General features: G+C 42.4%; 1 protein-coding gene across 1 annotated transcript; it reads left to right on the top strand.

Annotated features, from left to right (window-relative positions):
* Positions 1–287: 287 nt before the first annotated feature.
* On the top strand, positions 288–8,483 carry Uqcrh (ubiquinol-cytochrome c reductase hinge protein). Its single transcript, NM_001009480.1, has 4 exons — positions 288–372; positions 4,830–4,850; positions 5,554–5,715; positions 8,201–8,483. The coding sequence occupies exons 1-4, from the start codon at positions 319–321 to the stop codon at positions 8,231–8,233; spliced, it is 270 nt and encodes an 89-aa protein (NP_001009480.1). The 5' UTR covers positions 288–318; the 3' UTR covers positions 8,234–8,483.
* Positions 8,484–16,320: the final 7,837 nt, after the last annotated feature.

Below are 16,320 nucleotides of genomic sequence, written 5' to 3'. Positions count from 1 at the left end.
AAATTAGCAGATATTTTAAATATCTTAGGAAACACTACTTGAAAAACTTCTGTAGATCAATACGTTTGGGCAGAAAGTGACCAAAAAGGTGCTTCTTAGCAAATTCTTTGCAGGCATATATACCAGCTCCCCCTACGTCTTGCAGCTAGCGAGTAGTACAGGCCAATTTGTGGGTGTGTTCGAGACTACGATGAGTATGCCGCACTTCCGGCCAGGTCGCCGGATATCCGTCGAGTGACCCTTACAAGTCCTTCTTAAACCTCAAGTGGAGTAGGTACCGTTGTTGCTCTTGGTGTTGAATCCCAAACCGGCTCCGCCATGGGACTAGAGGATGAACGAAAGATGCTCACTGGCTCCGGAGACCCCAAAGAGGTAAGGCTAAGAAGTTGGCAGGCCCAGGACCTAGCGTCTCAAAGCACCTTCCGGGGCTCTCTTAATCCGGTTTTATATACTATGGTTTGCGGGGTCCAGAAAGGTGGTTTCCGCTCCTTCAGAATTCTTATCTTCAGAATTCTTTGACTGACCTTGGACAAATTAATAGCTAGTCTTTCTCGGGACTGACTTCCCCATCCCACGAATGTGAAGGTGTAACGAGTTTATAATGCTGTACTGATAAACTTACGTAAAGAAACAAACAAACTCAGTTTTTTTGAGATTCTAATTTGATAAGTGTTTTGAGGTTCTAATTGGATAAGTATGTGAAGCAAAAGACCAGCGTTAGTCTTTAACCTAGGTTAGGTCAGGAATTCCTATTTATGGAAATTTCGGGGACCCCGGTCTTAGTTATACTAACGCTTTGTGAAAAGTGGTTTCAGGAGTTGGAGTGTAGCTTCACGTAAAATGCTTGCCTAGCATCAAGAAGCACCTGTGTTTGATCCCCAGCACCTCCAACAAAAAGCGGTTCTTTATCTTTTGGGATGGAGATGGTCGAGGACTTGTGTCTTTGGGGACAGTGTAAGAAGAATATGTAGTGTAATTCTGTGGTGAAAGAGGGAGCTCTTTCCCACGTTACCATCAGTGTGATAAATATTGACTGCTTATGTTCTGAGTGCTTTATGTGTTTGCACTTGCAGTTTTCCCATGAGATAAGTATCAGGCACATTATTTTTGTCATTTTTATTAGATGAGTCAGCAAGCAAGGGAGTTTATTATTTTGTCTGAGGGCACACGACTAGAAAGACAATGCAACTGGGACTCTAACCGAGACGTCCTTGCTTGAGAGCCAGAGCTCTAACCAGCGACTCACTTTGCTTCCATTTCCTGTTTATTTGTCCTCTGTCTACTTCAGGACAAGCCATCCAGGCTTAATGGATTTGGAATTATTTGGAAAATTGTTAATTTTTCTAGTCCCTTAATTTTTTCTAGTCTTCATTTTTCAGAGAGTGCTGAGGCCAGGCTCAGAAAGGTTAACAGGATACCACAGCAAAATATAAGTTTTAAAATTAAGAAAGTTGGGCATGGTGGTCGGTGCCTTTAATCCCAGCACTTTGGAGGCAAAGGCAGGAGGATCTCTATGAGTTCAAAGCCATCCTGGTCTTCATGTCAAGCTCCATGACAGCCAGGACTATAGAGATCCTGTCTCAAAAAGCCAATAAATCAACAATTAATAAAATGAAGAAAATTGAATTAATTTTATTAAAATCCATAATGAATGGAGATTAAATCCTTTTAATCAGGGGTTGGGGATTTGGCTCAGCGGTAGAGTGCTTGCCTAGCAACCGCAAGGCCCTGGGTTCGGTCCCCAGATCCGAAAAAAAAGAAAAGAAAAAAAAAATCCTTTTAATCAGTGTTACTTTATTTAGTTTTTCTAATTGGCGGAAACAGTCTATAATTAGACCCATATTTGGATTTGTTTAACATGGTATTTTTAACACATTTGCATTGTAGTGATGCTAAATGATACAGTTGTCTTGCTTCTAGACGGTTAATTTCGGTTTCTTTACCCAGTTTTATTTTTTACTTTAAGTGTTTTGCTCACATGCATACCTTTGCACCACTTGCATGCCTGGGCCCTCAGAGACCATAAGAGGGCACTAGATCCTCTGGAACTGGAGTTAATGTTTGTAAGCAACCATGTCGATGCTAGGAAGAGCCTGGGTTCTTTGGGAAAGAGACAAGTGCTCCTAACTGCTGAGCCATCTTTTGAGAACATATATAGGTTTTGGTGTTTGTATGAATCTGTCTGTAGGTCCTTTCACATAGGCTTCTGGGATCAAACTCAGGTTGTCAGACTTCGTAGCAAACAATTTTACCTAATGGTTTTCGTTCTTGGATCCAGTGCCTCAAATATTCTAAGCATGCTCTTTACCACTGAGTTCTGATGCCAGGGGCTCTTTTTAGGGGGATACTCTTTCTTTGTGAATTTTTAAAAATAATTTATTTTTATGCATATGACTGTTTTACCTACATATATGTGGCTGGAATATGGTGTTGGATCCCCTGGGACTGGAATTAGAAATGGTCTTGAGATGACATGTGGGTGTTAAGAGTCAACTCTGGGGATTAGAGAGATGGCTCAGTGGTTAAGAGCACTGACTGCTCTTCCAGAGGTCCTGAGTTCAATTCCCAGTAACCACATGGTGGCTCACAACCATCTATAAATAAAATAAATAAATCTTTAAAAAAAAGAGTCAACTCTGGTGGGGCTTGAATGATGGCTCAGTGGTAAAGAGCACTGGCTGTTCTTCAGTTCCCAGCAAGCACATGGTGGTTCACAACCATCTATAATGTGATCTATGTAGATAAAGCACTCGTATACATAAAATAAGTAAATCTTTAAAAAAGAGAGTCAAAACTGGCTCTTTTGCGAGAACAGCAAGTTCTCTTAGCTACTGAGCCATCTCTCCAGCCCTTTAATAAATTCTTGAAAGGCGTTTTAAGAAACTTGATGAAAAGCTAGAATTTATATTCTACGTAACACCTTTACATTTAGGAGACACCTTGCCCACCATGTGAAGAGTAAAGAGCAGAGGTTACAGTTGAACCTCCTGTCCTCCACTTCTCGGGCACTGTCTTGTGTTAGGGTTGGGACCATGATTGTTGAGCCCGTCTTTTTATCCCCTCTGTACCTTTACTTTATCACCTCCCAAATGTGGCAGGCAGGTCACTGTGCCATGCACCAGATTTAGGACCAATAGGTATTTTGTTTTTCCTTAAAGATTTATTTATTTATTGTTTATATGAGTACACTATAGCTGTCTTCAGACACAGCAGAAGAGGGCATCAGATCTCTTTACAGATGGGTGTGAGCCACCATGTGGTTGCTGGGAATTGAACTCAGGACCTCTGGAAGAGCAGTCAGTGCTCTTTACCATGGAGCCATCTCTCCAACCCCGGGTAATTTTTACACTTAGGGAAAGGAAACTAATTAAAAGTTATATACTGGAATCAGAAATAGATAATGTGGGGCCTGGTGTTCCCTTTTGTCATTTTTCTGCAAGTTAAGTTGGCTAAAGAAGGATTTAGGTTTGGCCATATTCCTATTCCAAATTCAAGTTAAGAGTCTAGAAAAAGTGCTGGAGAGGTCAGATCCAGTACTGCTTTTGCCAGAACCTGAGTTGAATTCTCAGTACGTACACCAGGTGGCTCAGAAATGCCGTGACTTTGGTTCCAAGGAATCTGTATTGGCCTCTACAGGCACCTGCACTTTCATAGGTACGCACGCACGCACACACGCACACACACACACACAAACACACACACACACACACACACACACTCTGTGGTTTTAAAAAAATGAAAATATGGGGTTGGGGATTTAGCTCAGTGGTAGAGCGCTTGCGCTTGGCCCTGGGTTTGGTCCCCAGCTCCGAAAAAAAAGTGAAAAAAAAAATGAAAATATTTTTAAGTTGGTTTTCCTCTAAACTTGATTTGGAATGTAAGACAAAGTTTAGCTAATTTTTAGTTACTATAGTTTTAAGACAAGGTCTTATATCATCCAGGCTGGACTCAAACTTGGACTCCTGGTCCTGTGCTTGCTTTTTTTTCCCTCCCCCAGAGCTGGGGACCGAACCCAGGGCCTTGCGCTTGCTAGGCAAGCGCTCTACCACTGAGCTAAATCCCCAACCCCGGTCCTGTGCTTTCTAAGTGCTGAGTTTACAGGAGAATACCCCACATCTGGTTAAACTAAGGCAGATTATTTTTGTTTTGTAGATAGATATGATGTCCCATCCCCCTATTGGCCTCCATGCACAATGATACACACATTTGTGCAAATGCTGTACACACACACACACACACACACACACACACACACACACACAGAGCCAAACTATCTTTTGTAAAAACTGGGAAGGAAACTGGATATGGTGACTCATATATATATAATTTCAGTACTTGGGAAGGGGAGGTAGGTGGTCTATTACAAATGTGAAGCCAGTCTGGGATACAGTGAGACCTCATCAAGTACAAATAATCAGGAGAGAACAAGGTTTAGAGCCTTGGTTCCTGTGGGGAGCAATGATGGAGACAAGGTAAACAAGCTTGATCAAATTAGGGATTGGGTAGTTCGAGTAATTTTGGTGAGCTCTGAACTATGGTGCTGATCCCTTGTTGACCTTTGGCTCTGGTTAGGGGTACTACAAAGTGTATGAGTTTTGCCTAAGAAAGTGATTGGGTATGTGGGTTTTAGATTGGTGCGTGAAAGGTATGTTCTCAGGCAAAATGTATATTATCTCTAAAAATTAGCTGGTTCCTGGAAGGCAAGATTTAGCACTGAGATTGAAGCTAGGATTATGAGTAATAATCTGTTCATAATTATGGTATAAGTGTGATTGGGGAAATGCATGTTATAAGATTGCTGCTGACTTAATTTTATTTTCCTTTTATAGGAAGAAGAGGAAGAATTAGTGGTAAGAGTGACCTCCAGTTTGGAACTATTTTACAAGAATTGGAAGGTTGAGCTGTATTGAAACTCCAGGGTATTTTAAGGAATCTGTGACAACTTGGGGAAAATGATGGGATGAGCCTTTAATACCTCCTGTGCAGTGGAGTCTGTGGGAGTGAGAGCCTTGAAAGCTATGTCTTCTCTAGGTCTGCGGCCTCTTTGGTCCTGCCAGGCGTCAGACAGCATCTTGCAGGCCTGGCACTCATCCATCATCTGTGTTTAATAAAGAACTCTACAAGGAAATTTTCTTAGTTCTCCATGTTTGCATTTTTCTGACTTTGCTTGTAGGGGGCTATGCCTGACTCTTACATAAGAGAAATTGAATCCTAAATGCTGGGTTAACAAACAATGCCTCCAGTAGATCTACTTCCTGTTTGACAAGGTTTCCTTTACTCTCTTGTTTCTCAGATAGGACTGAGGCGTTCAGTGTATACTGACAACCTTTGAAGGCAGAAATTTGAAACTTCCTTACTGCTTAAGCATCAAAGAATTAAATAGGTGCCATTTCTGGCTATGGTACAGCCCTGGCTGCTGGCCCGCATGGGAACTCAGAGATAGCACCTTGTTTGTTGATTATACTGCCCAAAGACCAAAGTGTTTATATTTGGAAGATGTCACCTGAAGCTTCCATTTTGTCCCTTTTTCTTTTTTCCCTGTTTCTTTGTCAGGACCCCCTGACAACAGTGAGAGAGCACTGTGAGCAGTTGGAGAAGTGTGTAAAAGCCCGGGAACGACTAGAGTCGTGTGATAGGCGCGTGTCTTCCCGATCACAGACAGAAGAGGATTGTACAGAGGAGCTCTTTGACTTCCTGCATGCACGGGATCACTGTGTAAGTCTGAAGATCAGAACGGCAAAGCAAAACAGTAGCTGTCAGTCTAACAGGCTTTACATTTTATACATCTAACTATTTACTATAGGCCCTAATGTCAGGTTTTGTGACAAGCATTTTATATACATGGGTGTCCCATCCTTACCACATATGCTGGAGGAGGGTATCACTGTCTCCATCATACAAATTGAAACAGACTCTGACAGGGAAAAAGATGACCTCCTAACATCCACTGTTGAATACGCAGGAAGCTGGATTTTATACATTGTTTTCTGTTAGTACTAGAGATAAAGCACAGGCCTTATGCATGCTAAGCTAATGATTTGTCCAGACCCCAGCCCTGGATTGTATATTTTAAAAAAAAACTTAAGAAATTGTTATTTTGGGCTGGAGAGATGGCTCAGCGGTTAAGAGCACCCGACTGCTCTTCCAGAGGTCATGAGTTCAATTCCCAGCAACCACATGGTGGCTCACAACCATCTGTAAAGAGATCTGATGCCCCCTTCTGGTGTGTCTGAAGATACTTACAGTGTACTTATAAATAATAAATGAATAAATCTTTAAAAAAAAAAAAAAAGAAATTGTTATTTTAAAATTAATTTTTTTTCTTTTTTTTTTTTTCGGAGCTGGGGACCGAACCCAGGGCCTTGCGCTCACTAGGCAAGCGCTCTACTGCTGAACTAAATCCCCAATCCCCTTTAAAATTAATTTTATGTGTATGGGTGTTTTGCCTGCATGTATGCCTGTGTACCCTGTATGTGCCGAAAGTCAGAAGATTTCTGTAACTGGATTTGTGGACAGCTCTGACTTGGTATGTGGGTGCTAGAAACGGAACCCAGGTCCTCTGTAAAGGCAGCTGGTGTTCTTAACCACTGAGTGGCTCTCTCTCCAGGCTCAGATGTTATACTCTGAATGATCTAATCTTTCTGCGTGTATGTGCCTTCAATGTCTTGTACCCAGTTGTATAGTTTTTTTCTTTTTAAAGTAAGTTTGTGCTTCACTCCTTCCTATAACAGTATTTTATGCGTATTACATACATGAAGAATTTGGTAAGATTGGTTCTGTTAAAACTGGTTAGGGCTGGGCCCTGGTGGCAACACCTTTAATCCTAGCACTAGGGAGGTGGAGGCAGGTGAACTCTGAGTTTGAATGAGTTTCAAGACAGCCAGAACTTCATTGGGAAACCCTGTCTGGGGAAAAAAACAAAACAAAACAAAAAAACCATGGGAAACCTTATTAGGTAAGCTAGGTGTAGTGGCTCAGATCTATAATCCTACACTTACCATTTAAAATGCTGAGGCACGAGGACTCCCATGAGTGTGAGGCCAGTCAGTTTAGGCTATAGAACGAGATCCTGCCTCAAAAGAAAAAAGAAAAGGAAAAAAAAAAAGGACAATTGATTGGTGGCAGCTTGCTGAGAATATATTCTGTGTGTAGATGGAGACCACTTGCTTGGTGGGGCTTGGGTTTGATCACCTGTAGGGGTAGGGTGTCTGAAGGGTAGTTTTACACAGTGGAGAAATTGGGGGAAAGTGGCGATTTCACACTCTGCTGATAGAATAAGAAGTAGCACAGCCGATATGGTAAATAGCTTGGCAGTTCCTCAGAAAGGCAAACGTAGAGCCGGCTTGGCAGCACACGTTTGTAGTCCTAACTACTTAGAGTCCTTGGCAGAGGTCACTGGAGGCCAGTTATTTGACGCCAAGCCTGATCTAAACAGGGAGACCGTTCTGTTTAGGGTAACGAGTGAAGCGGGCTCTAGCATATGGCCACATTTAACCCCGAGCAGCAATTCCATTCCTACATACATATCAAGAGAAATACAGAAGGGTTTAGGTTTCTAGTAGGGTGGCGGCACATCTCTGCCATGGTAATTGCAAAACCAGGTTTGTGTGGGGATGTAGGGGACCTTGCAGGAGATTACATGCAACTTTTTTTTTTTAAGATTTATTTATTAAGTATACAGTGGTCTATCTGCAGTATGCCTGCAGGCCAGAAGAGGGCACCAGATCCCATTACAGATGGCTGTGAGCCACCATATGGCTGCTGGAAATTGAACTCAGGACCTGTGGAAGAGCAGTTGGTACTCTTGACCTCTGAGTCATCTCTCCAGCCCCTACATGCAACTTCTAAAAGAAGTAAAAGATAGGGGCTGGAGAGATGGCTCAGTGGTTAAGAGCACTGACTGCTCTTCCAGAGGTCCTGAGTTCAAATCCCAGCAACCACATGGTGGCTCACAACCATCTGTAATAAAGTCTTAAAAAATTGTTTTTATAAAAAAAGATATTTAAAAAAAAAAAGAAGTAAAAGATAAAAAAATTCAGAGTTGCGGACAGGGCAGAATCAGGGTTCCTAGGGCCTGTGGGTGGATAGGGTGCTGAAGCATGAGTGTCAAGACAGGAGCTCTACTGTTGCAGGCCATGAAGGACCTGTGAGCTGTGACGTTAAAGCCAAGTGGTGACATTATTCTCTTTTTCTTGTCTAGGTGGCCCACAAACTCTTCAAAAGCTTGAAGTAAACATGCAGAGTCGCTTGCCTCAGCCTCGTCACTGGGAATCGGAACAGCTTGCTGTGCTTTTGAACATTTGTTTCTAACGTAGGAAGTTCTTGAGAACCTCCTTGATTTTGGCAAGTAGCTTCTCTTCTGTGAAGTTAGCAGAGATTCCACCTCAATAAACTCATCCGCAAACTTGCTACTTGTCCTTCCTTTGCTGTAGCCCTACTTTATTATTATATTTTAAATATTAAAAATTTTTTTCTCCATAAAACTGAACCCATAGTATTGTACACGGTAAGCAAGTACCTTACTGCTGGACTACATCTCACCCTTCTATTGCAAAATTGCACTTGTTACAGGTAGGTGACATAAACTCAGTTCCTTTGAGATTCCTCCCCTCCCCCTGCTCCTGTGTGTGTGCGTGTGTGTGTGTGTGTGTGTGTGTGTTTCCAGGAATTGAATCCAGGGTTGAACTTCGTGCAGGGTATGGTTATGCATGTCTGTAATCTCAGAAGTAGGGAGCCTGGATCAGGATGAGTTCAAAGCCAACCTAGGCTACATGAAGAGACCCATCCCTATCCCATCCCCCAGAAAATGTTCATTTTCTTTTTTTTTTTTTTTTCTTTTTTTCGGAGCTGAGGACCAAACCAAGGGCCTTGCGCTTGCTAGGCAAGCGCTCTACCACTGAGCTAAATCCCCAACCCCAAAATGTTCATTTTCAAACATGTAAAGGATAGAATGTAACCAATTCCTGTTACCTAGCAAGTAAATTATCCCTAGTAATAGGATGGGTCTGTATATTTGTGTATATATAAAATTAGTTGCTAAATACCTAGTTTTCTCATCTCAAAAGTATTTTGTCTTTTTTTGTTTGGGGTCTGTTGTTGTTGTTGTTGTTGTTGTTGTTAAAGATTATTTAATTTGGGGCTGGAGAGAGAGCTCTGTGGTTAAGAGTACTGGTGTTCTTCCAGAGGACTTCTTGAGTTCAATTTCCAGCAACCACATGGCGGCTTACAACTGTCTGTATCTACCACACAGAATATGCTTGGCCCAGGGAGTGGCACTGTTAGGAGGTGTGACCTTGTTGAAGTGTGTCACTGTTGGGGTGGCCTTTGAGACTCTTTAAGCTGCCTGGAAGTCAGTCTCTTCTGGCTGCCTTGGATCATGATGTAGAACTCTCAGCTCCTCCTGCACCATGTCTGCCTAGACACTGCTATGCTTCCTGCCTTGATGATAATGAACTGAACCTGTAAGCCAGCTCCAATTAAATGTTTGCCATTATAAGAGTTGGACATGGGGTTGGGGATTTAGCTCAGTGGTAGAGCGCTTGCCTAGCGAGCGCAAGGCCCTGGGTTCGGTCCCCAGCTCCGGAAAAAAAAAAAAAAAGAGTTGGACATGGTGTCTCTTCACAGAGATGGAAACCCTAAGACTGTAACCATAACTCTAGTTCCAGGAGATCTGACACTTTGACATAGACGTACATACAAAGCACCAGTGCACATAAAATAAAAAACAAAGATTATTTGTGGGGCTGGAGAAATGACTCGCCGGTTCTTACACTGACTGCTCTTCCAGAGGTCCTGAGTTCAATTCCCAGCACAACCATCTGTAATGGGATCCGATGCCCTCTTCTGGTGTGTCTGAAGACAGTGACAGTGTATTCACATACATGAATAAATCTTTAAAGAAATTATATGTATGATTTGAGAAAGGGTCTCATGTAGTTCTGGCTGGCCTGGAACTTGCTTTGCAGACTAGACTGGGCTAGCTTCAAATTCACAAGAGATATGCTTGTCAATGCCTCCTGAGTGCTAGGATCAAAGGCATGCTCCTGCTTACTTATTTTGTTTTGTTTTGTTTTTGTCAGGCAGATCTCATTTTACAGCTTTGATTGTCCTGGAACTCACTCTGTAGACCAGGCTGGCCTCAAACTCACAAAGGCTGCCTCTGCCTCCCAAGTGCTGGGATTGAATGTATACAGCACTGCGCTAAAAAATTTTATTTCATAACTATGAGTGTTTTGTTTGCATGTATGTAAATGCACCACGTGTGTGCCTGGTACCCTCAAAAGCCTGAAGACACTTGACATGGATATCTAGCTACTACATGCATGAGCACAGAAGTGCTCACACAAGCATAAAAACAAAACTTTTTAGAAAGGAAGTCAGCTGGATAGTGTTGTGGATGAAAATACTTGCTTCCATACCTGTTGACCAGTACACTGTGCTGTGACATATGCATGTAACTCCACCCTACCTCTGACACTGCCACGCCCATAAACAACACACAAATATTTTTTAAAACAAGTGAGATTGGACATGGTGGCATATTCCTGCAATCCCAGCTTCTAAACAGTGATCCTCCTGCCTTGACTCCTTAACTAGGATTATCTCAGCTATTTGGGGAACTAAGGGATGAGGATCATTTGAACCGAGGAGTTTACTAGCATCTGGACAACATAAACCTCTCTAGAAGAATGTTTAAAAAGTGAAGGAGTGGGGAGGGCGGCAATGGGGGGAGGGTGGGGAGGGGAACACTCATAAGGGGGGGGGGAGGGGAATGTTTGCCCGGAAACCGGGAAAGGGAATAACACTCGAAATATATATAAGAAATACTCAAGTTAATAAAAAAAAAAAAAAAAGTGAAGGAGCCAGGCCATGGTGGCACATACCTTTAATCCTAGCATTTAGAAGGCAGAGGCAGGTGAAACCTCAAATTTGAGGCCAGAATGGTCTACAGAGCTAGTTACAGGATAGCCACGAGGGCTACACAGAAAAACCCTGTTTCAAAAAACAAATAAAACCATCAACAAAAATTAAAAATGAATGAGTGAATAAATAAGAAAATAAAGAAAAGAAAAATAAAAACCTAGATAGAAAGTGAATGAAAATTAGTGCCTTGTACCTGAACTAGTAGACTACTAATCAAGTACAAGTAGTGAAACTGAGGAGAGCACCACAGATGAACATTGTGGTAAAGACTTTTGCTATGGTGCATGTCTTTAATCCCAGCACTTGGGAGGCAGATGCAGTGAGCTTGAGGGACCTGAGCCACCTAGCAAGCTCCAGGCCATCCAGGACTACATAACATAGTAAGACACTGTCACAAAGGAAACTTTTAAAAAACTTAAAAGGTCTTATTAAAATTTCAAATGTACAGTAAAGCTGGAACCTTACAGTGCACCTCCCACATAACTTTAATTTTTTTAAAACCTACTCTTGACGGTTTTTAAAACGGCTTTAGCCTCTCTTAGCCCATCACCTACCAGAGGTAGTGGGAAAGAAAGGATACAGGGGAAGTGAACCTGTTTAGAAATGCTCTTTGGAGCAACTCTTATCTGTGTTGTCAGGAAGTCTGTACTTTATAGAAGTCAGTAGCGGCAGCTTGATTTGCTTGTAAACATTTCATAGATATATCAGTAGTCTAGTTTGGTAGAGTCTGGATAGCAGACACGAATTAGCAGACATATTATCTAGTAGAGACTGCCAGGCCGCAGCCTCGGCCTGAGTCGGCAGGAACGCCAGGAGACGTCCCAGGTGTACCTCTCTCAGCAAAGCAAAGATCAGCAAAGATGCCAGACTAGCTCTATGAGCAAGCCAAGCTCAGCCTCCGTCACCATCTGTAGGGTCCTTTTTATACTCTTCCTCTACAGGCATTGTGTCTGTTTCAGCTGACATCACTTGGTCAATCAGCCCAAGTCCGAGGAAGTGGCAAAACACTGCAGCGTGCCACCAGAAGTTTTCTGGTACATTTTTCTCTATGAGTCCCGACAAATACAGCTCAGCTACTCAAAGTAAGGCGGACCAATACATGCTTATGGTTAGCAAAGAATCCTTCATCAAGTGTCCTTTCACATGCTTGCTTTAGCAGCATATCCTTTCTCCTGTGTCTGTTTCAGTGAGTAGCAAAACATGCGTCTGCCTTGGCCTTTCACCTGTGTCCACTTTAGGAACACACTCCACGTGTTTGCCCCAGCAAAACACCATCCAACATAACTGACTTTCTAAAGAACCCTTAACACTTCACTCCCCCTATACCATCACCCAGATTTTAGTATGATTAAATTATTATATTTGTGTTATTCAAAGAAGGAAACCACCCGGAATTTTGCTTAGAGGATACTTGAGTCTTGCTAAATTCAAAACTACAAATGAAGAAGACAAAGCTCCCTGAAGCTAGGCAAAAAAACTACTGGGTAGCTGTAAACTGAGCAGTTCCTACACTTAACAAGGACTGGGCACATTTCAGTTGTAACCAAGTCTTGTGAAACTCTTGTTGAACTTTATGCTGTGGTTAAAACGTTCCCAGAACACAAACAAGAAACATGTCCATGTAAAAGATTCTATAAGGCTAGACGGATTAGGATTAAAGAGTTGTGGGCGGATTGGGGATTTAGCTCAGTGGTAGAGCGCTTGCCTAGCAAGCACAAGGCCCTGGGTTCGGTCCTCAGCTCCGGAAGAAAAAAAAAAAAAAAGAGTTGTGGGTTGGAGAGATGGCTCAGTGGTTAAGAGCACTGGCTGCTCTTCCAGAGGTCCTGAGTTCAAATCCCAGCAACCACATGGTGGCTCACAGCCATCTGTAATAGGGTCCGACACCATCTTCTGGTGTGTCTGAAGACAGCTACAGTGTACTCATATAAATAGAATAAATAAACCTTTAAAAAAAGGATTAAAAAGTTGTAATGTTGCCCATCTAGAGACTGATGACCTTGGGCCATTTTCAGTTCCCTTAAGTCATTCACTGCCGACTTCTATACCTGACCTTACATTCCTGTGACTATATATAAAGCCTTTTGGGAGGTCTTCACAGAGCATCAGCTCCCACCAATCTAAGAGCTGAGAATATTATCACATAGCATCTGGAACCCATTGATTTCTCTGCTTTGCTGTATCCTGTCTACCTGGTGCTTCTCACCAATTCCTTTAAGGAATCAACACTGATCCAAGAAGCCAAATATGGTGGCTCACGCCTGTAATCCCAGCACTCGGAAGGCGCAGGAGGATCAGAAGTTCAGGTCTTGCTGAGTTACATAGTACATTTGAGACCAGCCTCAACTACATGAGATCCTGCCTTATAAAACCAAAAGTAGGGCCTGTGAGATGGCTCAGTGTGTAGAGGCTGTCATGCCTGGTGCCCAAGTTCACTCCCAGAACCCACTGGAGACTACATGCACCCATATTCACCTAAATAATTACTTGAATTTTAAAAAGCAAAACCAAACCAATAAGGTTGACATGAGAACCAGAGCATTCAAACAGCACCCTTTTCCTTAAAATTCATTATCTGTCTGTCTGTCTATCTAAGACAGGATCTCATTATATCCTGGAACTCTTTGTAGACCAGGCTGGCCTCACTCAGATATCCACCTGTCTCTGCCGTCTCCGAAGTGCTAGAATTAAAGGCATAGACCATGCAAAACACAATTTTTAAAATTTTCAGTTGTTTTGTACTTTATGTGCTATGTGCACATTATTGCAAGATGCCTGCAGAAGTGTGTCCATACACTCACTACAAACATGAGGCATTGATTGGAGTCTGTCTGGGGCAGGAGTGACAAAAGGCTTTTGATCTGCCTGAAGTGGGTGCTGGGGTGTGATCAAGTCTTCTTTGAAGAATAGTTCATATTCTTAATTGCTGAGGCATATCTCCAGGCTACTTATAATATTTCTCGGTCCCAGTATTATTGGTATTTTGGGTCTGATAATTCTTTCTTGTTGGGAAGGGCTGTCTTGTTACCCATGTGCTTAGCAATATCCCTCTATGAGATAATAGAAACATAAAAAGTTGTATCAATCCAGACTTTCTTCAGATGTCACCAAATGTCCCCTGCTGGATAGACAAAGTCACCCCTAAGAACCAGTACTTGTATGATGTGGTGGTTCATGCCTTTAAATCTCATCACTTGGAAGACAGAGGCAGGTGGATCTCTGGGTTCAAGCCTGGTCTACAAAGTCTAGGATGGCCAGGGCTACACAGAGAAACCCTAACTCAGACCAAAACAAAACAAAACAAAAAGAACAAAAACAATGTAGGGTGTAGTGGTGCATTTTGTAATCTGACTTCTAAGTAGGCTAAAAAGCAAGAGGATCAGGGGTTTGAGACCAAGGTCAGCTCAGCTAAAACACACACACACACACACAGACACACAGACACACACACATACATACGCACGCACATGAACACACACAAAGGAATAAAATACCGATTCAAGGGGAGAGGGATGGGATAGGGGGCTTATGTTCAGGAAACCGGGAAAGGGAATAACATTTGAAATGTAAATAAAAAAGATCCAATAAAAAAAAAATACCAATTCAAGGGGCTGGAGAGATGGCTCAGTGGTTAAGAGCCCCAACTTCTCTTCCAGAGATCCTGAGTTCAATTCCCAGCAACCACATGGTGGCTCACAACCATCTGTAATGGGATCTGATGCCCTCTTCTGGTGTGTCTGAAGACAGTGACAGTGTACTTAAATATAATAAATAAATCTTTAAAAAAAAAAAACAGGGGTTGGGGATTTAGCTCAGTGGTAGAGCGCTTGCCTAGGAAGCACAAGGCCCTGGGTTCGGTCCCCAGCTCCGAAAAAAAAGAACCAAAAAAAAAAAAAAAAAAAACCAAAACAAAAACAAATGAATGGCCTTTAATCTGTTCATCAGCCTGACACTAGCCCTTCATTCACGCTCTTGCAAGTAGTCTAACTAAACCACTGGCTCACCACGCCAGACTCGTGTGGAATTATTTTGGCCTTTGGTGTCCTATCTGGAGTGAACAGATTCTTCTTCACACCTCCGTAGGAAAAGCCTCACGACACATGTCCCATCAATTTGTTCTGATCTACTGAATGTGAAACACTTGGAAGATCTGCATTGTCCAGTACTTAATAACCTACTGTGTCGGCAAGAGATCTGCTCCGAGTATATGCGGATGCACTTTTAGTGTGACGGTACAGAAATGTCATGATATAACTCAGAATCTTCTAACCCCGTCACTGACCTTTAAGGAAACATATTTATCAAGTTTGGATGTGCTGTCAAAGAAGGAAAGTTAGGTATTAATGCCTCAGCAGACTCGAGAAGCAAACGTGGCACTCTGTCCTCTATTAAACAGAAAGGTAACAGAAAAATGTGTTTAATTTTTTAAGTATGTGTATGGGGCGTGTGAGTGTAGTATCCAGAGAGGCCGGAGGAGCTGTGTCTCCTCCTCTGGGGCTAGAATTACAGGTGGTTGTAAGCTGCCTGTGTGGGTGTTGGGGATGAAGATCAGTTCCTCTGGAGGAATAAGAGGCATCACTAAGCAAAAAGCCATTTCTCCACCTCCGTTAGCAATAGACTTGTAAAACACGGCCAAAAAAAAAAAAAAAAAAAAAAAAAAAGCCAAAAACCAAAAACCAAAACCCACTACTCCTATTTCTTTTGGAAAATTTGGCGATTTTTCATAAAACTACTTAATGTGTTATGGACTAATTTTATTTTATGTATGTGTACCTGTGAATACAGGTGTGCATGAAGCTAACGGTTCATACTAGGTGTCTGTCTTAATCACTCTCTCATTTTTTCCAGATAAAAATCTCAGTGAACCTAAGAGCATGCTGATTGGCTAGACTGGCTGGCCAGCAAGTCCCAAGGACTTCCTCCACAGCCCTGAGATTGCAGGCACCATACTTTCTCTGAGGTGCTGGAATCGGAACCCAGGTCTCGTAATTGCATGGTAAGCCCTTTACTGAGCCATCTCCTCAGTCCTAAGTGAGAGTGGGTCTCAGTGAAATAAAATGAAAAATAGAACAGTTGGGCAGTGGTGGGTCACACCCTTACCCCAGCCCCCGGGAGGTGAATCTCTGAGTTTGAGGTCAGCCTGGTCTACAGAGTGAGTTCTGGGATGGCCAGAGCTACCCAGAGAAACCTTGACTTGTCAAAACCAAATGAATGAGTAAATATGACACAGTTTTATTAATCTCTAGTCGATCACACTTTAGTAGACAGACAAGCTTTTGGAGGGTTCTCAGTCATTCAAAGGCTGAGGGAAGGGGATTGGAGATAGCTCAGCAGTAGAGTATGCGGTCTTAGATTATATCCCCAGCAGTGTAAAAATGTAACAAAAAGACCCAGAAACCA

The sequence above is a fragment of the Rattus norvegicus genome, chromosome 5 (genome assembly GCF_036323735.1).
Source record: "Rattus norvegicus strain BN/NHsdMcwi chromosome 5, GRCr8, whole genome shotgun sequence".
Taxonomy (NCBI): Eukaryota; Metazoa; Chordata; class Mammalia; order Rodentia; family Muridae; genus Rattus; species Rattus norvegicus.
The sequence above is the reverse complement of the archived record's forward strand: the minus strand, read 5'-3'. Positions and strand labels throughout refer to the sequence as shown.

Coding starts and splice junctions, on each gene's coding strand:
- Uqcrh (NM_001009480.1), top strand. CDS start 319: ATGGGACTAGAGGATGAACGAAAGATGCTCACTGGCTCCGGAGACCCC. Junction 373..4,829: donor GCTCCGGAGACCCCAAAGAG/GTAAGGCTAAGA, acceptor TTCCTTTTATAG/GAAGAAGAGGAAGAATTAGT. Junction 4,851..5,553: donor AAGAAGAGGAAGAATTAGTG/GTAAGAGTGACC, acceptor TTTCTTTGTCAG/GACCCCCTGACAACAGTGAG.